General features: G+C 43.5%; 1 protein-coding gene across 11 annotated transcripts in view; it reads left to right on the top strand.

Annotated features, from left to right (window-relative positions):
- The window catches only part of PLCB1 (phospholipase C beta 1), an 807,198-nt gene that overhangs the window by 49,222 nt on the left and 734,825 nt on the right, over positions 1–23,151 (top strand). The window contains exon 1 of one of the 11 annotated variants that reach the window (XM_053284760.1): positions 7,751–8,183. The exons of 3 other annotated variants lie outside the window; for them this stretch is intronic. In XM_053284760.1, the coding sequence (XP_053140735.1) occupies positions 8,085–8,183 (99 nt within the window). In that variant the 5' untranslated portion in view covers positions 7,751–8,084. Of the gene's footprint in view, positions 1–7,750; positions 8,184–23,151 lie in introns of those variants that run through there. 7 more of the 11 variants (XR_008313428.1, XM_053284748.1, XM_053284750.1 and 4 more) reach the window with 7 other exon arrangements.

The raw sequence follows: 23,151 nt of genomic DNA, 5'->3' as shown, positions 1-23,151 counted from the left end.
CTGATAACACCAAAATCTCCAGGTGACAGTTATAGGCAATTGCTGGATATTTTAATGGCCTGATAGGTAATATTTACCTATCATAATAGGTAAATATATAATATTATATTATATATTAATATTAGCCTGATAGCTAATATTAGCCTGATAGCTAATATTTACCAGGCCATCGATATTTCAATGGCCTGGTAATTTGAACAATACTGGGGGGAAATAACAAAGCCTTCAAGAATAGCGCCAGTCTATTGCCAACCCTAGCCTAAGGCCACTTGATTTCATAGCCAAGCTGAGATTTAAATTAGAAGCATCCAGATCACACTTTGAACACAATACCACTACCCTTTTATGCCTCTTGTCATGCAATTTTAAGACTTTGACATAGCCAAGAAACCATGCACTGAATTGAAATGAGCTGGCTTTTGGTATTGTGGAAAGACAAGTCTGCATCTATCTTGATCTCAGCTGTGCACAGAGTCCAGGCAATGACTGTCTTCTGGATCTGGGTTTGAGGACCTTGTGGAAGCATAACTTCCAGCAGGCAGAAGGTAATCTGTGATCCATGATGGCTTGTCCTCCTGTGGGAAGCCCCTTCTCCCTGCAGATGATCCAAATGCAGCCCTGGGTGGCTGGATCGGCCACCCACATGACTGCCAGCTCTGTCATGGAGCCGGTGGGGGCTGTGGGGATCGGGGGCCATGTGGTCCCCGAAAGTTCCAGGATGCCCCGCTAAAGCGCACGGGGCATCCTGGAGAGACCCCAGAGTCCAGGAGGCTGCTTGCAGCCTCCAGGTCAGGGGTCTACTTGTGTGTCGCCACATGCCGCGGCAACACACGAGCAAAAAGATGAAGTTAACAGAGTGCTCGCTCCATTAACATCATCAAAGATGAGGGGTATTTATGGAGGCTAGGTGCCGGGTGCTGTGCAGCTCCCGTTGCAGCACACGATCGCCCCAAAGCGGACTAGGCTCCCTTAGCCTGCTTTTGGGCAGTTGTGAGAGTTGCTTCAATAACAAGCTGCCCTCATTGCAGTGCAAGGAGTTTTGATGGGCAATTGGCAATCTTGAAATCTCCAAAGAAGAGAATTAGGCATTTAATTAGTCATCAAATGAGCCCTGTAAGTGGCTCTGGCAACTTCAGATGAGCAGATGCTCTTATTCTTGGGCAGGATGGGAAGCATGCTGTTGGCTGAGACACTTGGAAGGAGTTGTATAAAGTGAAGTGGGGGGAAGGCACAGTGCTTTCTACAAAATTTGGAAATAAAAATTGGAACAATGGAGGAAAAAAGTATTGATTCAACTTCAGAAACAAATTCAGGTGACTCTAGTAGCGTCTGGGAGGAAAATCAAATGAGAATCTCAGAAGGATTCCTAGCTCTGCCTGGAAGTTTTTCACATGGGGCTTTAAAAACCCTTAAACTTGCATCTCCTCTGGAAGTTATAACTCCCTGTGAGTTATTGAAGGGCAGTTCACACATCATGCAGGTTTTTCACTGCCCGTTAAGAGTGTAGCCCGACTTTTATCCAGGGTCAAAAAGTTCACTATTTGCATCAGTTTTTTGGCACAACTTTGAGTTTGCAGTAAAGCCTCCCAGTAAACCCGTGGTAAAGCCTGCTGTGTGTAAAAGTCCCCGATGAACTCAAGTGCAAGTGGGTGCCGTGTGCAAGAATATGTATTGTAAATACCATTTGTTGATTAATGAGCCCTTTCTCAATAGCTGGAGAAGCACAGAGCTTGCTCAGTAAAGGCACTAGGCAATGCTTCTGGCAAGGAGATTGTAATGCTCACTTCAGAAACTCATTGGGTAGATGGAAATAAAATCAATTTGATGTGCCATGCTGTTAAACTGAAGCTGCAAATCTCACCATGGCAAATGGGACTTCATTTTTATTAGATCTTGCCAAACAGTTAGCTTCATCGCTAGTTGCTGACCACAGCTAAGTTTTCTTAATATGATGGTTGCAGTTATAATTAAATGTATTGACAAGACTAATGGAGGTATTCTGCATATATTCTAGTAGTCTGGCTATTGATGCAATTGGGAATGGATCCCAGTTGTGAAGTAGTTACTCGGTGTAAAGTTAAACACTTTGTTATGAAGAGGGGCTTGTTCAAAATCTCGCTATGAAGTAATAAGTGGTGGGGGGGGGGCACGACACCAAGTGCTATAGGTCCAATACTCATTTATGTCCAGTGATTTGGAGAAATGCAGCCAGTACAGATTTCATTTCATAGATATGTTACCTTGAGATTAAAATCTGGATGTTTGTTCTTATCAAACATCCCAGAAGTACACAATAGCTTTCTCTGGACTTGAGGAGGAAGTAAATGTCAGAATAAGAATATGAAGTTTAAACACTAGGGTATAGCTACCAATTCACCAGGCTCAACAAGCAGTAACTCTCCCTGCTGTTACTGGAGACAAAAATAAAGAATCCTAACTCGGTTGCCAGCAACATCTTCCCAATATCAATTTGGCAGCAGTCTTCAGGGCACCCTATGTAGACTGGTATTATTTAAACTTTGCATTGCTGGCTAATGAAGTTAGTGTTGTCATTATAACAAGCAGTAGTTACTATACTTGTCTGGGAATTCATTAATGTTGTATTGCAAAGGGAGAAGATATCCCTGTGTCAACTTAGCACCAGGTTGAAGGGTGCCTTCAAGGATGACACATGGAAATCTCCAGATAAGCTATTCAAAGATGTGGAGCTAAATTTGGGGGTGAGTTTTTCATGTTCAGCTATTATTTAGGAATAATCATGAATAAGGAAGATGAAGTGATAGCCTTTCAGTGATTAGATACTGCAAATTAAAATATACTTTAAGAAATGAGCTTTTAAAGAGCTCCCAAATAAAAAGCAAAAGCATCCAAGAAGGTGACTTGAGTTTTCGTGCTAACTCATGGCATTGTTAATGTTCATTTTATATGCTTGTTAAATTTTTCATAACATTAAAAACAAAACAATGCCAGCTTCTGGAAACCAGTGGGGAAAGCAAGGAGGGGCATTGTCGGGAGGATACAGTGACAAGGAAGAGAAAGTTTGCTCCACAGGCAATAGATATGAACTCAGCCATTATGATGTGCACATTTTTTGAAGCCACCACAAAGTGTTGCTGTTAATAATAATCTATTTTTTGGATCCAACAGCATTTTACTTCAGCAGATAGGAAAGCACGAATAGGAGCTTGGATAAGATGAGTGAAAATACACAGCCTTATAGCTGTGATCTGCATACAATGTGTTGACTTTAGGTGCAGGTGATTAATACGAATTCTGCTTCTTTCAGACAGGAAACAGCTTATAAATAAAATGTTGGGTAAATGTGCATCCTGCAGAGAGAGAGAGAGAGAGAGAGAGAGAGAGAGAGAGAGAGAGAGATTGATTTAAAGCAGCCAACGTGAAGACACTGATCAGTTCTGGTGATAATGATTCATACTGCTGAGTAAGGCTGTTATGGATTTACAGTTGTATTTATCCCATTGCTCAGGCTCTGACATTTGCTCCGTAGATTGCTTCATTGGCTTTCATTCTCCTTATATATCCAGAACAAATGCCTTGTCTTAAAACTCCCCATGACAGTGTGTACCCTAACTTTTATCCCTTGTTTCCTGTTTGATTCCTGTCTCTGACTTTCGCACATCCAACTCTTTTTCTGATCTTCCTGAATGTCTCTTGTTCTCTATCATGACTTTACCCATTCACCCATGCATGGAACTCCTTCCTTGAACATGTACATGCCTTGCAGACAGATGCTGAGTACGTGAAAGATATGATGCACTGAGGTTATAATAAGCCATAATGGATAGTACACATAAGCTTAATAAAACTGTCAGAGCATTGTTGTTTAAAGCCCTCTAGATACTGGCTGCTGTAGTATCATGTGACAATTAATTGTATCAGCTTATTTTGTGCCTTTGGAGGGCATTTCTGGCCACACCAATCTGTTGCAATGTGTGGTCCAGAGTTTGAGCACGGAGAGAGCAAGTTGCTTTTATTCACTTTGGACCCCAACCACAATTTTCTAGACATCTGTCTTCCCTTCATGTCATGTAACTGTATACATAGAGTTGGTGGGATGAGACCCAGTGATGTAGGATTTCCTAGCTGCTCGAGGAGAAAAATGGCTGACCTAAACTAGTGTTAGGATCCTTTTCCCCCCATGTCAACCTGCAAGAAATGGAAGCCATGGTAGGCATGTATGGTAATGGGTTTGGTTATGTATCAATAGCTCCCATCGATTTATGGGCTGCAATTGGGAAGACTAGGGATGCAGGGGAAAAGGAAAGAGGGGAAACTAGGGGCACTAAAATAGTTTAGCTCTCATCCCAGAAGGGTGCTGAGCGCAGTTGTTTGTTTTAACCACTACTTGTATATGCAATCTGCCCTAAACCAGGACTTGAGGAATCCCAGGTACCAGGTAGCCATGATGTCTAGAAATTGAACCGTGGTGCCTAGACTAATTTAGAGACAGTACTGAATGAAATATTTGTCCCAGGCAATCCTTTTTCTGTTGTTAGAAGGTTACTTATATGAGGAAAGAGGAGACGCCCATTTCCCCTCCCTCTCTACAATGTATGTCACTAAGTGTGGTAATTTTGTCCAGTGTCCATTGTTTGCTCCTACAGCCAAAGAAAATTTGTCAAGGCCTGCCCTACATGTAGACGGTACTATGGGAGGTGCATTTCTGTGGATCTGTCCTGCAGTGCACATGTGCAGCTGAAAGGCTTACAAGTATGTGGCTCTTAAATATCATACAGGTACCCTGCAATGGACCTTCATGGGACATTTTAAGAATACTGGCATGTTCACTTGTGCAGGTGAACTTTAAAGCACTGTCCTTGTGAATTTGGTTGCAGGAAGGCTAAACTGGTGTGTGCAGTGCACAGATGCGTCTTTTCCTACATCCTTGTAAGACAGGATCCTGCATCCTGTTCCTACAGATGTGGACAGGGATTTTGCTAGTGATGAATAAACAAGGCAATGGGATGAAATGTTGAAAAGTGTATATACAATTCTTGGCAATGGCAAAAAGTACTTAAAGACTTTTTATAACATTTTCAGATATTATCCTCACTGAAGTACGTAATACAAGGTTTCTGTATTAGTTCATTAATAGTTTTGTTAGCAACGTTAATGCTAATGGGCATGGGTGATTCAAGACTGGCCTGCAGCAAAAGTTCAGGCCTATTTGTAAGCAAACACAACAATAAGCTCATCAAAGGGATTGTGGGAGGATCTAGTGTGTAGTGCCTTCAGTCATTGCTGAACTCAGCTTGTTGTCAATTATGTTAACCTCTCACTGCTGTTAAGTTTGTTCTACATTTAGTCTTGCCTCTAATCTTATAAACAATGTAAAGGACAATGTCAAATTGAATTATGTCTGGTTTTACCTCAAGAATATCTCAATATAGCAAGGTCTTTCAAAAACACTTCAGCTTGGACATAGAGAGAATATGACAAGTGTTCTCAGAGACAAATAAAAATGGCAACAACTTAGCTAAGTTACTGATTGTTAGCCTCTTCCCCCCTCTTGATTTTCTAGAGCAAAATCTCTGGTTTGCATGCAAATGCTTTTGCTAGACATTGACAAAAGCGTCAAGATTAAGAAGCACTTGTCTTTTAAGCTTGAAAGTTTGAATAGAGCACAACATTGATTGATTGATTAAGTGCTGTCTATTCAGTGTCGACTCAGCAACAACATAGATAGATTCTCTCCAGGATGATCTGTCTTCAACTTGGCCTTTAAGGTCTCTCAGTGGTGCATTCATTGCTGTCGTAATCAAGTCCATCCACCTTGCTGCTGGATGTCCTCTTCTTCTCTTTCCTTCAGTTTCTCAATGGACTTCTCAAGGGAGCTGGGTCTTTGCATAATGTGTCCGAAGTATGATAGTTTGAGCCTGGTCATTTGTGCCTTGAGTGAAAATTCTGGATTGATCTGTTCTGTGATCCATTTGTTTGCATAGCACAGAGCACTGCATATGCATTGGAAAATGCATTGGGATAACTTATGTAGACATGCATAAAGCTGCATGCGTAGAGATGGAGTGGGAATTCGGCATTTCTGTTTCTCTTAAAAAGGTAGACCACTTGGAGCCAAAGAAGCAGGACTGTGAGGAAGACAAATGGCTTGCAACCTAACCCCTAGAGGACTGAGCTAATCATGGGTGAGGTGGGGTGGAAGGTGCAGGTGCTACAGGCCTTAAAGCTGGGAAATTGGGATGAAAAATGAGATGCAAATCGACTTAACAAAATAAAACATTGTAGCTATTATATGGAAGAAATAACAGGAGTGCTTTGAACATCCTTGTTTCCTCCTTACACTGTTACACAAATGCATTATGATATGGCGCTGAGACAAAGCAATCTTTTCCCTTTGTGAACCAGTTTAGAATGAATGCTGCTGCTCTCTAGAAGGCAAGTCATGGATTTTCGTTTTTGGTTCAAGTGTATGTGGCTGCTTTGCTAATGATGTGCAACATTGATCTGTGCTTCTCCACTAGCACTGCATGATGTACCATTTGAAGGCAATGAAGGGAATTACAGTCCATCTTTGTGTCACTTGTGCTTTGAGCTACTTCAACTGACTTAAGAAATCAGACCTTGTACAAACAGAGAAAAAGTACTTCCTTTTATTGTCCCTAAACTTCCTGGTAATCAGTTTCATGGGATGACCCCTGGTTCTAATGTTATGAGAGAAGAAGAAAAAGGTCTCTTTTCATTCCATGCTTAATTTCATAGACCTTTATCATGTCTCCCCTTTGTCAACAGCAGGAGAGAGGGTATGCCTTCAGTTCTTGTCTGTGGGCTTCCCAGAGGCATTTGGTGGGCATCTGTGTGAAACAGGATGCTGGACTAGATAGGCCTTGGACTTGATCCAGCAGGATCTTATGATCTTATGTTATGTTTCCACTCCCACCCCCCAACTTAAATTTCTGGATACACCTTTGAGCTCAAAAGGCAGAGGCAAAAGTAGAATGCATTTCCAGTTTTATATCTTATCTATCAGTGCAATCACTGCCTAGAGATAAATATATCAGCTGGTATATAAATATGATAAAATACATACATTGTTTTGCTCCCTCCTCTCAACCACCCTAGAAAAGGAACCATTTGGTTTTAGCATGCATCCCTAGCACACACAGAGACCACATTTAATTGTCTGGAAGAACTGTTCACTGTGTAGAATCTGAGAGTTGGACAGAGATAAATAGTTGGTCCAGAGTCTGGAACATGGAGGAGATGACTGCCTATGCGCCTAATGACCACTGCTGCATAGATCGTTATGTGATCAACCTGAAAACGAGCTACCTGGGTGAATGGGAGGAGGGGGGGAACTAAACACCCTTGCTTCTTCAGGAGGTGGTTGTGTCGCCCTAGAGTTCCAGATTCGGGGAGTGCTGGAGGCGATGCAGCGACTCATTTTAAGGGGAGGGTGGCATCTGGCATGGCAAAATGCACTGCTACGGGAGCGGGGGAGATCTTGAGCCCCGCAGCTCAGGCACACTGGCCTATCTTGGGCTGGTTGACAGAGGGCAAGTCATGCAGGATGGGGGAAGGGGTTGACTTTGAGCAAAGCTGGGGCTTTTCTTTAAGTGGACCGCTAGTTACCCAGGACTTGTTTAAGGAAACGCGTGCCCTTTAAGAAGACGCTTGTCTTGTTCGGGGTGGGTGTCTGCCCGGCGGCGAGTGAGCCTTGGCCCAGCAGGTGGCGCTGCTCTCCTGCCTCGCTCGCCAGCACCTTGTGCGCCGCGGAAAGTTGGGGGACGAGCGAGTCAGCCGCGAAAGGAAGAAGAGGGCGGCAGCGGCATTTGCATGAGCGGCGGGGAGCGCCTCTCTGCGTGTGTGTGACTATATAGGATGTGCCGCGGAATGGTTGGTGGCGGCTGCGCCAGCTCCTTGATGTAGGCACGCGTGCGGCTCGCCCTGTCTCACCAACAGCGCTTTGCAGCAGCAGCAGCTGCTCTTTTCCTTCCGCACCGGCGCCAGCCAGCTAGCCCGGCAGGCTCTTGCCTTTGCCGGCTGCCGCCTGCCCCGACTGCCTCTTTCTCCTGTGGGAAGAACGAAGCCTCGATGTGCTGCCGCCAATGGCTGGGGCACAGCCAGGGGTCCACGCTCTCCAGCTCCAGCCGGTCCGCGTCTCTGCCAACCTCAAGAAGGGCTCCCCTTTCGTCAAGTGGGACGATGTGAGTTTCCCCACCGCTGCCTCGTTCGCCCTTTGCAGACCTTCTCTCCCTCTGTCTTGACCCGCGGGCGGGCGGGCGGGCGGCAGCAGCAGAGAAGGCATAATTACGCAACGGGCAGAGCTAATCGATCAGGGATTGGCAATATGAGTGCGGGTGGACGGTTTGCGGTGCCATCCTGGTTGGCGGGGTGGTGCCCGCCCGGATGTGTTGGGGAGCCGTGCCTGGCGTGTGCGCTCCTGAGAGAGCGCAAGGATCTCGCCACGTTGCCGCTGCTTGGTGGCCACCGCTCCGTGGTAGCAACAGCAGAGAGAGCACATGCTCTGCATGGGGAGGATCCAGGTTCAGTCCCAGACAGCCCCATTCCCCACCCCAAAGGATCTCGGGTAGCAGTCCGGGGAGAGACCTCTGCCTGAGACTCGGGATAGCTACTGCCCGTCGGAGAACACTACACTGGGCATTTAGGCAAGGGGGGGTGGGTCAGGAGCGCGGCAGCCTCTGAGGTGCCCAAGTTGCTGCTCCTTCTGGGCAAGCAGCAGAGCTGGCGAAAGCACTTTCCGGCTTCATGGGTGGAGGTCGAATTAGGAATCCGGCATTTCCATGTCTTCCTAAAAGGATGGGTGACTGGGAGACGAAGGAGTAAGGCCGGGAGGATGAGCCAGGGTGGATTGCATCCTGACCAGTAGAGGGTCCAGTGGATAGGTGGGATGGGGGGCCGGTGAGGGGTGCAGGTGTGCCTTTAAAGTTGGGAGAGAAACAGAAAGGTGGAGCTTGGCGGTGTTCTGTAGTGAAACACGGGCATAACTGCTTGGGCATTGGCTGCAGTCAAGTTACCCTTAGCAACAAGCAACTGAATGCATGTATGTGGATTTAGACACAGTTCAGTCTTTTTGGAAGGGAAGCAGGGCTAAACGGTGTGTGTGTGTGTATGGGACAGAAGCTTTGTATCCAGGTGGAAATTTGATCTGGGACAATGAGGAGCTCCATCCCCAAACAGGCAGATGCCATGTGGCTCAGTCTTCGACATGAACTTGATGTTGCACTCCTCAGTGCAGAGCCTGCGCTCTTGGCTTGCGCTGTTGGTCCACTGCTTTTCTGCGTAGATGTAACTACTTGAAACAAAAAGTGTCATCCGTGTATATAGAGCCGTAACAGAGTTTCATAGGCATGCATACAGGTTCCTGCTAGCAAGGAATTTATAATCTGCAACAGGCGGTGGATGCACGGTGGGTGGCAGCAGCGACAGAAGGGGCAAGAGAAGGGTGACAAGTGATGGTCTTTAAATGTGCAGTGATGCATGCACATTTAAAGCCAACCATTACAACTTGGTATAGATTTGCTGCTTTTTTTGCTATTGCTTCCCATGTTTTGCCTTAATTTCCCCCCTGTGACTCACTCACTCTGTTCCTTTCTAAGGAGCATGTGTCAGTGCATCCTGTTCTCTAGTCTTGCTGGAGTGAAGGGTAGAAAATGGTGCATGTAGTGATAAATATCTCTTGTGAAAGAATCTAACATTTTATTTAGAATATGGCTCCCTTCTTTCCTCGCACATACCTATGTGCTCCATATCCCTGCTAACCCAGATCTAATCGGCATAGCAACAGGCATACACATACAGCACAACCCCATGCACATTGATTTAAAAGTTCCACTCATTTCAATGGGACTTACTTGCTAGCAAATAAGTGTACGCAGAACTGCAGCCTTAGACTTGGTTGTCCCTGAGGGGTTCAGTTTATGCTGTAGTGATTCAGACTGCAGGTGGGGGCTCACATTATTGAATGCCCCTCTGTTTAAAAAAAAAAAAGTCCTCCATATAGAAGGCTGGTTCTCTATTATTTTCAGAGGCTGAATGGTCATATCAGTCAGGAATGTTGTAGTCCTGAAGGTTACTGGAGGCTGGATTACAAGATCTCCAAGGTCCATTCCAACTAGAACTTTCCAGGATTCTAGCATGTTGGGAAGAAGAGTGAATGCCCAGCCTTCTCTTCAGCATGCTAACTTCTTGTGACTAGAGATGCTTTTTGTACAGAGTGCACTATTTGGTACGGACTACTCCATATCAAGCCCGTCTTGCCGAAGTGAGCATGAATTGCCCCCTCTGCCAAGCAGGGTTTGCCTGGGTTTGCATTGGTATGTGTGACTGCATGCAAGGTTCCATGTTCAATCCCTAGCTTCTCTAAGTAGGGCTGCAGAAGACGCCTGCCTGAAACATTGGAAAGCTGCTTTCTGTCAGTGTAGACAAGACTGAGCTAGATGGACCAGTGGTCTGATTTGGCACAAGGCAGCTTTCTCTGTGAGCCCCCACCTGCAGTATGAAGTGGAACAGTGCAAATACAGTGAGAATGGAAGGGCAATAGTTGCTTGTTAGAGTTCAAAGCATATGACGCTGTGTCTGAAACTTGTGAGCATAGCTTGGTAGAGAAATGGGCTTCATGTTATGCACTTGGTGGCTCAGTTGTATTCCTTGCTCTTCAACTTGGATTCTACTCTGAGTTGGAATATATAAGGGAAGAAATGTGCATCCCCCCCACACACTGGAAGTGGAGATCCTTGCCACTTGAAGCTGAATTGCTTAAGACCACAGGATGTGTTTCACACAGCAGGCTTTACCGTGGGTTTACTGCAAGGCTTTACTGCGAGTTCAAAGTTGCCCCCTAAAACTGATGCAAAAAGTGAATTATTTACCCTGCATATAAATGGGGATATACTCTAACATGCAGTGAAAACCCCAAAAGTGTGTGAGGTGCTCCCCGATTGTTTGCAGGGACTTGGGGGTAAATCTGGCCAATATGTGAATGCACACCCTGCATTCCAGAGGAGATGCAAGCTAAAAACCCTTTGTGAAAAATGCCCTGGTAAATAAAATTAATTCCTCATTACCCTTACAAATGACACTGATTGGAGTGGCTGTCTTGAGTGTAAAGACACTGAATCCACAGTAGTTTACATATTCTCCTTAATATGGGGGGTGGGGGGTGGGAATTCAATATATACCTCAACTTGATTCTAGCATATATGTCCCAATAGCACTCTTCTTCCATATCTTTAGTCTTGTTGACTTGATACATTAATATGGAGCAGTCAGGCGCAAGCAGCAGTTAAAAGCTTAAGATAAAAAGGATTTCCGTTGGGGCTTTAACACTGATAGGCTCTTGAACTGGGAAAGATATTGGAGCTGTGTGTGATCCTCATTGGTATTTATCTGTAGCAAATGGAACTGAGAGCTAACTTATCAAATGCAAGGCTTTAAAAATTTAAGTGTTTTCTTAAGATGCCCAGAATAGGTAATGGGTTGAGAACCCCTTGCAGGAAATAATGCAAGATGTGATGCTCAACAGAATCCAGAGTCTTAAAACGCCGATCTGTTAACTAGGCCAGTCTTCCTCTACTATATGCAGTAGGAGAGAGGGATTTTCTTCAAGTGCTAAAAGCCGTGGTTTTCATCTTGGTTGGGAATGGCTGCACTTCGGGGATCATTTAGTTTTCGTTCCATTAACTCCACTAGTATTGAAATGTCTTTACTTTAGAAGAGTTTGGAGAAGATTACTGGTCAGAGTTGGGCCAGCCTTGCCTTGATGGCTTGAAACCTAAAATAATCTACTCCCCTAAAGAAGTCAGTGATATATTATGCCAGACATCTAGCAACACTAGAACAGATTTGGCTCCTGCAATGTGCAGTGCAAGAAGAGTGGATATAACGTGCCTTGTTAGCCCAAGAGGTTGAACAGAGAGGCTTTGATGGAAGTTGGGGCTTAGGTACAGGGGCTGTTCTGGATGCCAGGGAATGGTTATTAAAAGACTCTTGACCTCTTCCCTCCCTGAATAATAATCAGTACCTGCCCATCTGATAATTAAGGCAGGCGCCTCCCGGGCAGTGCTAAAGCACGTGTTAAGGCAGGCACCTTCAGATGCATTGCCATCAGATACAGCGCTGCATATACAGGTGAAACTCGGAAAATTAGAATATCGTGCAAAAGTCCATTAATTTCAGTAATGCAAATTAAAAGGTGAAACTAATATATGAGACAGACACATTACATGCAAAGCGAGATAAGTCAAGCCTTAATTTGTTATAACTGTGATGATCATGGCATACAGGTCATGAAAACCCCAAATCCACAATCTCAGAAAATTAGAATATTACATGGAACCAAGAAGACAAGGATTGTAGAATAGAACAATATCGGACCTCCGAAAAGTATACAGTGTACTGTGCTTGACTGGCCAGCAAACTTGCCTGACCTGACCCCATAGAGAATCTATGGGGCATTGCCAAGAGAAGGATGAGAGACATGAGACCAAACAATGCAGAAGAGCTGAAGGCCGCTAATGAAGCATCCTGGTCTTCCATAACACCTCATCAGTGCCACAGGCTGATAGCATCCATGCCATGCCGCATTGAGGCAGTAATTGCTGCAAAAGGGGCCCAAACCAAGTACTGAATACATATGCATGCTTATACTTTTCAGAGGTCCGATATTGTTCTATTCTACAATCCTTGTCTTCTTGGTTCCATGTAATATTCTAATTTTCTGGGATTGTGGATTTGGGGTTTTCATGAGCTGTACGCCATGATCATCACAATTATAACAAATTAAGGCTTGACTTATCTCGCTTTGCATGTAATGCATCTGTCTCATATATCAGTTTCACCTTTTAATTTGCATTACTGAAATTAATGGACTTTTGCACGATATTCTAATTTTCCGAGTTTCACCTGTAGTAATGAATCAATCCACGTGCATAATACTTTAAAGTGTTTAGTGTTGCTTAGTTAGTTAACAGCAGATTGTCAAGCTTAGATCAAAATTTTCTGTAGATATGTCTTTCACACTTTTTAGATGGCTGTTGAGCCACTGTTTACACCACAGTCTGATACTGCAGTCAGATGCTAGGCCGATGATTATTTGGAAAGAGGGTTAGGATGGTGCATGAAATGACGAATGGTTCTCACTATGCATTTTGGAGCAGCATCAAGCTGTGTAACAGCTGTGTCAGTGTGAAGTCCAGGACTTGCTGCCTAACTTGGTACGGGGAAGAACAAAGTCAAACACCTCTGAAAACTAAAAAGCTTGTGATAAAATGGCCTTTTACTATTGTAGATGACGGCAGAAACTTATGCAGTGGAGAAGTTAGCTATAGAACCACTCGGGTACTAATGCTTGCTGTAAAATGAAATAATGTCTGGGATGGCGTAAGACAGGCATCCCCAAACTGCGGCCCTCCAGATGTTGCTGAACTACAACTCCCAGCATCCCTAGACACAATTTTTTGTGGCTGGGTATGTTGGAAATTGTAGTTCAGCAACATCTGGAGGGCCGCAGTTTGGGGATGCCTGGCGTAAGAGATGAATATTTGCTGTACCTTCTCTAGTGGTGGGTAACATACAGTGAGCAGAATACTGTACAGTAAATGCAGCCGACTTGCTACATTGCTGGAGGAAAAACTGGTTAGCTGAGAGCATAAATTAAATGCAAGGTGAAAGGCACAATTTAAAATGGCCAGGGCTGGTCTACACATGTTGTGGAATGAGGTGGTAGAATGGACTGCCACTTGAAATTGCAGGTGTGGTTCACATCCTGAAAAGCTCCCCTAGGTTAAAAGAGAGAGAGAGAGTGCCTTGGCGATAGAAAATAACTGCAACAGGCAAAGGATGAAGCTAGGACTCTTCTCATGTTGTATGTGCATATTTTCTGTTTGCAGGGAGCCTTTATATGGAGGAGCATCAAAAATGATATGCTGTGCCTGAAATGGGGGTGACTCATTCTGGATCAATTTTCTTTCTATCCTGCTACTTGTGTGGAGTCAACCTTAGTTTCTCCTGGATAAAAATCTTATCTACAAATTGCAGGCTTATTTGGGCTGTTGTCCATGTGGAAATGAATGGCAATGAACTATTTTTTGAAGTCCTTGCTCTGGTGCAAGAGACTTGAATCTACATGGAAAGATGGTTACTGCCCAGCTTGCAAATGAAAGGTGCTTTAGGTGTGGGAAGAAATACAAGAAATGCACTTTGACATATAGACCATACTGATTAGTACCACCAAGTATCTGGTGAAGATCATGTTTAAGGGTCTACAAATTTGTCTGACATTGATAACCGCCCCTTCTGGTTGATGGTCCATTCTATTGTCTCAGAGTCCACTTCATTTTTTGGAGGCATTCAGAATGCTTCTGAAGTGTGATATGATTAAGGTGAGACGCGCCCCCCCCAACTCCTTTGTGCATGCAAAATGGGGGTGGAGCAGGGTTATTGGTGACAATGGCTGGCGGCTAATGGCAGCTAAAATGTGTGGACTACTCAGATGACCCATAGAAGTTCATGCCCAGGCTTTAACTTTTTCCTAGTCTTAGGAAAACCATAAATAATACTTTATTCCATGGTGACAATAAAATTAGACCAAATGACATCTTTTGACTCTTCTGTTCAGAGGAGAAAAGAATCTCTGGCAGAATTTCAGCATTTCGTCTGTTGAAATGGGAGTTTTGCAGGTGCCTGAGGCAGGCTAACATCTTTTTTAAAACTTGTACTCTGGCTTGTTAGGGGGGAAAATTAATTGCTCATATGTCAATTGAATAAATTTGACTAATTACTTTCCTTGAATGAGCCATTGCTGATGCACTGTGAATCTGATTTTGCATTTTTCTAGTTGGCCTGCTAGTTATTAGCAGTGTCATATCTGGTGCTTTACAGATGCATCCTTGGGGTCTGTGTAGTACAAAGGGTAAGGAAGGGATCTATCACTGAGATGTTGCTTTGAATTGTGTCATGGTATATTCCTATGGGGAGATGGGAATCCTGGTCCTTAAGGCACATTAATAAAGGGGGTTAAAGTACAGTTGCCTGAAGCTTGTAAGGTATAGGTGAGCTCATAGCTTCATTAGTGCCTTTATTCAATGTGGTAAATATAGGTCCATGCACTCTGGTCCCACCATATAGCGTATCCCCTGTGAAGAATTTTGGCCCTAACAGGGTTTTCCAGATGATGTTGACTACAATTCCAAGAATCCCCAGCAGCAGTGGCTTTTGCTTGGGGATTATGGGAGTTGTAGTCAACAACATCTGGAAAGCCCTGTTAGAGGGAACACTGGACCCCTCCAAACATAACTGAGTATATATTTGTTTTGAGCATGATGAAATTATCTATTTGTAGATGTTTCTCTTCTGCTAACTTAATATTTGCTTTATGGTAGGCCCTATGGACTGTGATGAAAGGACCCTCGGTATATAGCTCCTCCTTACCAAAACCCTTTAAAGGTTCTGAGTGCAATGATGGAGCACATGCATTGTATACAGGGATTCTGGCTCAAAAGTATCAGATCTGGGAAAGACTTGTGAAATCTTGAGCCACTGCCAGTCTAAGTAGATTGTATTCAGCAAGCTGGACCTATGGATTGACAGGGTGTAAGAATCCTTGATGTGTTGTTGAGACATCAGCTGTTGGGCTCTAAGATCTCTCTCTGCCCTGTCCCCTAGAAGATTTCTGTGCTGTACTCTGAAATGTTTAATTATGGTTAAAGGAATACAATGAAATCTCCAGTAGATTGGATAATATACTATGATGGGTGAATAGCAGCATCCACTGACTTGGTAGGAGTGAAACCTTGTTATAAGATAGCAGTTGTAATTCCAGGGGGGGAAATTGACTGAGTGAAGGATCACAGGGAAAAGTGACACAACCAGCTCAGATGTTGATGCCCCCAGTTGTCCAAGACTAGTTAGACCCCTTTTCTACCAAAGTGGCTTATAGTCTTGACTGCTAAGATGCTCTGCTGGTTAACAGTGCAGTCAGCTGTGTCCATTCTGTACTTCATGTGAGGCTGTAGGAAATATTGTGTTCATTGGGGAAATGCCATGGATTGGTGCATGTAGTATTAGAGCGATTGCTTGCTCTAACTGTTAGCAAGAGGGTACAACCTCCCACATGTTACAGCATTATTCTGCTGGGATGGAGAACAGAAGGCTACATGAGAAATGTTCTTTGCCAGGCTTTGAAAACACTGTGTTAAAGAAGCTGTATTGCTTGGAATGCAAACTTGCTTTCTAATCATTAGTCTCTGCTATCTATCTTTGATGATCGTCTCCCTCATTTAGAATCTTTACCCTTGTTCCTCACTTCTCAGCCTAGGACAATTTAGTTGTTAAAGGAAATATGAGGAATGGAGCCCAGCAGCTCTGTGATACCCTTCAGCCTTCAGATATTCCTGGTGTGGGGTATTATCCCCAGAAATGAGAACAGATAAGTAAGCAGAAGATACTTTGATTGATGTTAATTACTTAGGTTGCCTCTGAAGAAGAGCACCTCATGCTCGAAATATGTGAGGCAATATTGACTAAACTATCTCTATATATAATTCTGTGAGGCATACCCGTGGCTAATCCCATGTGTGGCAGCTCTCATTAGAGTTCGCGAGCAGAAGCACCATGGTGATTGGGCAGTGGAGATTCCATATACAGGTAGGGAGGAGGAGCACTGTGGTGGCACTGTGGTGATTGGGCAGTGGGGATTCCATATGCAGATAGGGAGGAGGACCTGTGATGCTTAAGGACAGTTGGAATGCAACTGTTACTGGTCGGAAGATGTTCTTGATTGTAGAGGAGAGGAATCTATCCATCTATGGATAGTGGGCAGGGGTCTGTGAAGAGAGGGGTGGTGAGGGAGGAAGGAGCCCCTTCAGGAGAAGGAGGCTGCCATTGTGTGAATTAGATGAGGAAACAAGATGAACAAGATCCTTCTCAGGAAGTGGGAGAGAGAGAGAAAGAAAAGGGGAAAAAAGAAGGGAGGGGAAGAGAGAAAGAAGGAAGGGGGAGGGATGGGCCCGAGCCTGTCAGTGGCCTGAGGGGAATGAGCGGCTACTGAGGCCATTGATGGAGGTGGGCAATCGAGGCCATTGGCGGAGGTGGGCATGGGATGGGCTCAGGCCTGTCAGCGGCCTGAGGGGAACAAGCAGCCATGGTGGTGGGGGCAGTGAGGAAGGGGCTGGTCAACCTCTGCTGCTGCTCCTGTGGGGAGGAGCAGGAGTGGGGCTCAAGTGAGGGTGGAGGGATCTCTGAGGTGAGGGGGGCTATGGCAGGGGGTGAGGGGAGCAATCAAATGCTAGTGCACAGGTGCTCTGTGTGGGTTAAGCTAGTTTAGTAATAATTTATTAACATCTTTGGGAATTCCCCTTTTGGAATTAAAGAGGCACTTTTAAAAAGTGGTGATTCTCTTTATTGAGCGGGGGAGAGCAACTGGCCCTATCCATCTCCAGGACATTACCCCTCTAGTGGCTGTTGCTGGTGTCTATCTTATGTTTCTTTTTTAGATTGTGGAATAGGGAGCCATTTTATTTATTTCTCTATGTAAACTTCTATGGAAACTTTTGTTGAAAACCGGTGTATAAATATTTGTCGTCGTCATCATAATCAAATTCCCCCCGCCACACCTTTCTTTAGTTTTGACTTGTTGGTGCTGTATCATTTTTCTCCCCCACTTCTTTTGTGTGTGTGTGTGGGGGGCAGAATACTACACAGGTGCTATGTGTAACAGTGGAATCAGGCTTGTAAGTCAGCTGAACAAAGTTACTAAGGTTTATTACTTAAATATCACCAAACCATAAACAAAAGTCCTACTTTATGTGTACTTAACTAAATATCAGACTATTCTATGTGTACTTAACTACTGGTGCAAATGTCTCTTCATAGTCCGCACAATACATTTGTGCATACCCCTTAGCAATCAACCTGCTTTTATATCTTGGAATGTCTCCTTTTTCATCACACTTAATGGTAAACATCCATTTGTATCCTATAGCCTTTCTGTTTTCTGGCAACTTTACAAGTGTCCATGTAAAGAAATGATCTCTTCTTTGGCAGCCTGTAGCTGTATGTGAATCGGGTATTACTTTTATTTTATGCCAGTCTACAGATTCAGGTATTTTCTCCTCTTTTGCCTCAAAAGAAAATATTTTAGGTGCAATCCCTTTATTAATACAGTACTATTGGAACAGCTCACCTCTGATTGTGGTTCAATCACTCCTTCTTGATCAGATCTCTCTGCCACATCAAGATTGACGATTCCTCCTTTTTTTTGACATTGCAGTTTCTGTTTAGTTTCTTCACCTGTTGGAAAAACTAAGTCACATAAAAGGGGGCTATTCACATGCACAGGCAAAACTGGACTAGGAAAGCCCAGCCTGGTTTTGCCGGCGTGGTAATGCACTTGTGCGGTGCATTATGGAAGTTCCCCAGAAACTCCCTGCTGCTGGCAGGAGCCAGCAGTCATTTGAGTGAGCAATCCACTTGCCCAGCAAAGGAGAGAAGATCTTCTGTGGGGGAGGTAAGTTTTGTCACTAATCTCAAGAAAGGGCTCAATGTATTGACATTAGATTTCTGTTTCTGATCAAAGTAAGCAACACTGAACAACTTGATAGTGTCTGTAGCAGGGTTGAGTATTCTGTAATTTTTACTGCCTGATTCATATCCCACAAAAATTCCTTCCTAAATCATACAGTCTGATTCCCCCCTCTACTCCTTGGGGATGTACATGTATGCTTTACTTCAGAATACTTTGATGTGCTTTAAATTGGATTTTCTTCTATTCCACAGTTCAAAAGGAGTTAAATATTTGGTTTTAGTAGGTATCTAATCTAGTAGGTATAGATAAATTGCTGTCTTAATAGCTCCCCCTACACCAGTACGTATTCTCCAGTCCTGCATCAACTAACATGCAGAATTATTGTTAGAAGTAACATAACTCTAAGTAATAGCTTTTCTTCTTTAAACACAAAACAACGATTACTTCTAATAATAATTCTGCAGTCCCTTTTTGTAGCTGTTTTCACACTTAATAAACTATTCTGCAAACCTGGCAGATAAATAAGAGTCTGGAATGCTTTATTTCACCTGCTCCAACATTACATTTTAGAAGAACTGTGCCTGTTCTTTCTGCAGAAATTGTCTGATCTTTTTGCCAAGCATATTTCAACTTTATAGTTGATGTTAATGCCTGAGAAATCCTGTAGATGGTTAAAGAAATGGGGAATTGCTCCACTGTCAACAAAAAACTTGTTTTTACTCTGGTTTGTATTAATTCTGCAAATAAATTCTTTTGTGAACCTATTGTTCACAACTTAATGACCTTTACTTTCATTTTTACATGCAGAAGTTGGTTTTGTCTAAAAAATCTGCTATTCAGCCTTGAGGCTGGGGTGAATAAGGTGGAGATCAGAGTTTGCTGGCAAGCTTCAAATATTGGCTAAAGCTAAAATTTCAACCAAGTGGATTGGCCCCCCTAGTTCTGGATGATCAGACCCACTCTAAGTGGCTATCTAAGTTAATGGGAAAACTCTAGACGGTTGGACTCTCTTCTGAATCAAATTGCTATGGGGTTTGATCAAGCCAATAGAATTCTAGAACATCTTCTAGATATCGAATCACAAGAGGAGAGAAGCAAATTCCCTAACTGCATTAAGAATTGGTGGGTCACCTCAATTTTAGCTCCGGCAAGCTATCTTTGTCTATCCATATGGTTTTCTTGGTAAAATACAGGAGTGGTTTACCATTGCCTTCTCCCACGCAGTATGAAATGATGCCTTTTTCATTGTCACTGAAGTGATCGTCCGGCTCCCGCATCTTCCTATATTGCTACTGCCCAATATAGCTGCCTGCTTGCTTTAGCTGGGCAGCTGGGATGACCTTCGCGCTTTGGGTGACCCTACTGGGAGTATACCTCCCGGTGTACTTTGCTCATCTCTCCCAGGAACACCCCACAATGAGGCAGCATAGCAGGACTTGAATGATTGTCGATGTAGTGCTGGATGATGGTTCCCTCAGGTTGGATGGTACTTAACATGCTACTAAGGAAGTACCAATGGTGTTTATGATGTGGTTAGACTAAAGCCTTTTGGACGTTTAGCAGCTGATGTTGCCGTGCTGGAAAAGAAAATTCAAAGCTGCAAACACAGATTTACAGTGGGAATGTGGAATGTAAGAAGCGTAACTATGGGAAAGCTGGACATAGTGAAAGATGAAATGAATCGACTACAGATTGACATCTTGGGCATCAGTGAATTAAAATGGACTGGAATGGGACACTTTTTCAGTCAGAAAACCATACCGTTTACTACTCAGGACACAAAAACCAAAGAAGGAACGGTGTTGCTTTCATAGTCAGGAAGGATATAGCAGTGACAGTACTAATATCAATTAGACTAATATCAATTAGATTTCATGGACAACCCTTTCACATGACAGTTCTTCAAGTCTATGCCGCAACAACTGATGCAGAAGAAGAGGAAGTTGGTGAGTTTTATGCTCAAGTCCAGTCTGAAATTGACAGAACATGCAAGCAAGAAGCGATGCTGGTAGTTGGAATGCCAAAGTTGGAAAAGGTAAGGAGGAAAACACAGTTGGCTTATATGGCCTAGGAAACAGAAATGAAGCAGGAGAATGACTTATTAGTTTCTGCCAAGCCAATGATCTCTTCATTGCTAACACATTCTTCAAACAACCAAAGCAGTGCCTATACACATGATCATCACCAGATGGAGTACATAGAAATCAAATTGATTACATTATTGGTGGAAGAGCTCAGTTATAACAGCAAAAACGTGGCTGGGGCAGATTGTGGAACTGATCACGAACTGCTTATGTGCAAGTTCCAAGTCAAGCTAAAGCAGAAAAACAAAGCTATCCAGCTTCCACAATATGATCTTGAGAATGTACCCACCATTTTCAAAGAGAACATTAGGAACTGCTTTGAAGTTCTGAACCTCATTGATAGGTAACTGGAGGAACTATGGAATGAAATTAAAGAAGTTGTTAAGGATGAACGTGAAAGAGACTGCCAAAGACCAAGAAACAGAAGAAAGCAAAATGAATGTCAGAACAGACAGTGGAAATTGCCCAGAAGAGGAGAGAAGCCAAAGTCAAGTAAGTTAAAGACCTCAGGAAGCAACTTAATAGGGAATTTCAGAAAGCTGTTAGAAAAGACAAGGAGCAGTACTACAGTGACATCTATAAAGAACTTGAGGATGGAAATAGACACGGAAAAACAAGAAAAGTTTTCCAAAAGACATCTGAACTCAGAAGGAGGTTCCAACCTCGAATTGGTATGTTAAGGGATGCCCAAGGGCAGATAGTCACTGATTCAGAGAAGACCAAACAGAGATGGAAGGAGTATACTGAAAATTTGTACAGCTGGGATGTCAACATCCAAGATACTCTAGAAGATATCCCCTATTTGCAAGAACCTCTAGTACGGGAAGATGAAGTTAGATCAGCACTGTGGCCATTACCAAGTCAGAAGGCTACAGGAACTGATGGCATAGCTACAGAAATATGGCAGGCAACAGAAGAAGAATCAGTCAAGGCTCTAACCAAACTATGCCAGCAAATTTGTAGAATGACACAGTGGCCAACAGATTGGAAGAGGTCAGTCGACATATCCATCCCAAGGAAAGGAGACTTAACAGATTGCGCAAACCATCGCATAATATTCTTAATTTCACATGCTAGCAAAATAATGCTCAGGATCACCCAACATAGATTAGAGCCCTACATGTAAAGGGAAATACCGGATGTTCAAGCTGGTTTCAGAAAAGGCCAAGGAACAAGAGACGTCATTGCTGATGCATGCTGGATAACTGAGAAAGCCAAAGAATACCAGAAAGAAGTCAATAAGTGTTTTATTGACTACAGAAAAGCCTTTGATTGTGTCGACCATGTCAAGTTGTGGAATATCCTTAGGAAAATGGGCATCCCGGAACACCTCATTGTTCTCATGAGAAACCGATACACAGAACAGGAAGCCACAGTCCAGACGGAACATGGTGAAACAGACTGGTTCCAGATCGGCAAAGGAGTAAGACAAGGCTGTATACTTTCTCCTTCTTTATTCAACTTATATGCTAAACATATACTGAGAGAAGATGGATTGGAAGAAGATGAGCATGGTTTTAAAGCTGGTTAGCTGGAAACATCAATAACCTGCGCTACGCTGATGACACCACTCTGATAGTGGAGAATGTGGATGATCTGAAAGCTCTAGTAATGAAAGTCAAGGAGCACAGTGAAAAAATGGGACTATGACTAAATGTAAAGAAGACTAAATAAATGACAAGGGGTACAGCAACCAGCCTCAGAATTGACAATGAAGACATTGAAGTGGTGGGTAACTTTTGCCTATTAGGATCGAAAATCAACAGTAAAGGATCCAGCAGTCAAGAAATATGCCACAGACTAGTACTTGGTAGGGTTGTAATGAAGGCCTTGGAAAAGATATTTAGATGCTGTGACGTGTCTACACCTACAAAGATTAGAATCATTTGGACAGTGGTTTTCCCTGGGACACTCTATGGATGCGAAAGCTGGACTTGGAAGAAGCAAGATAGAAAAAGCATTGACTCTTTTGAACTTTGGTGCTAGAGAAGACTTTTGAGGATACCATGGATTGCCAGGAAAACAAACCAATGGATCATAGAACAGATCCAGAATTTTCACTCGAGGCACAAATGACCAGGCTCAAACTATCATTCTTCAGACACATTATGCGAAAACCCAGCTCCCTTGAGAAGTCCATAATGCTGGGAAAAGTTGAAGGAAAGAGAAGAAGAGGATGACCAACAGCAAGGTGGATGGACTCGACTACGACAGCAATGATTGCACCACTGAGAGACCTTAAAGGCTGTTGAAAACAGATCATCCTGGAGAGAATCTATCTATATGTTTGCTAAGAGTTGACACCGACTTGATGGCACTTAAACAATCAGTCAATGTTGTGCTCTATTCAAACTTGCAAGCTTAAAAGGCAAGTGCCTCTTAATCTTGACGCTTTTGTCAATGTCTAGCAAAAGTGTTTGCATGCAAACCAGATATTTTGTCCTCCAGGGCTTCAGACAGGAAGTTTTCTCAGATACTATACCATTGAGCTACAACCCTTCTCCGGGAGTAAGGTAAAGTGTGCCGTCTAGTCGATTTCGGTTCCTG

Source organism: Hemicordylus capensis, chromosome 1 (genome assembly GCF_027244095.1).
Source record: "Hemicordylus capensis ecotype Gifberg chromosome 1, rHemCap1.1.pri, whole genome shotgun sequence".
NCBI classification, from domain to species: domain Eukaryota; kingdom Metazoa; phylum Chordata; class Lepidosauria; order Squamata; family Cordylidae; genus Hemicordylus; species Hemicordylus capensis.
The sequence above is the reverse complement of the archived record's forward strand: the minus strand, read 5'-3'. Positions and strand labels throughout refer to the sequence as shown.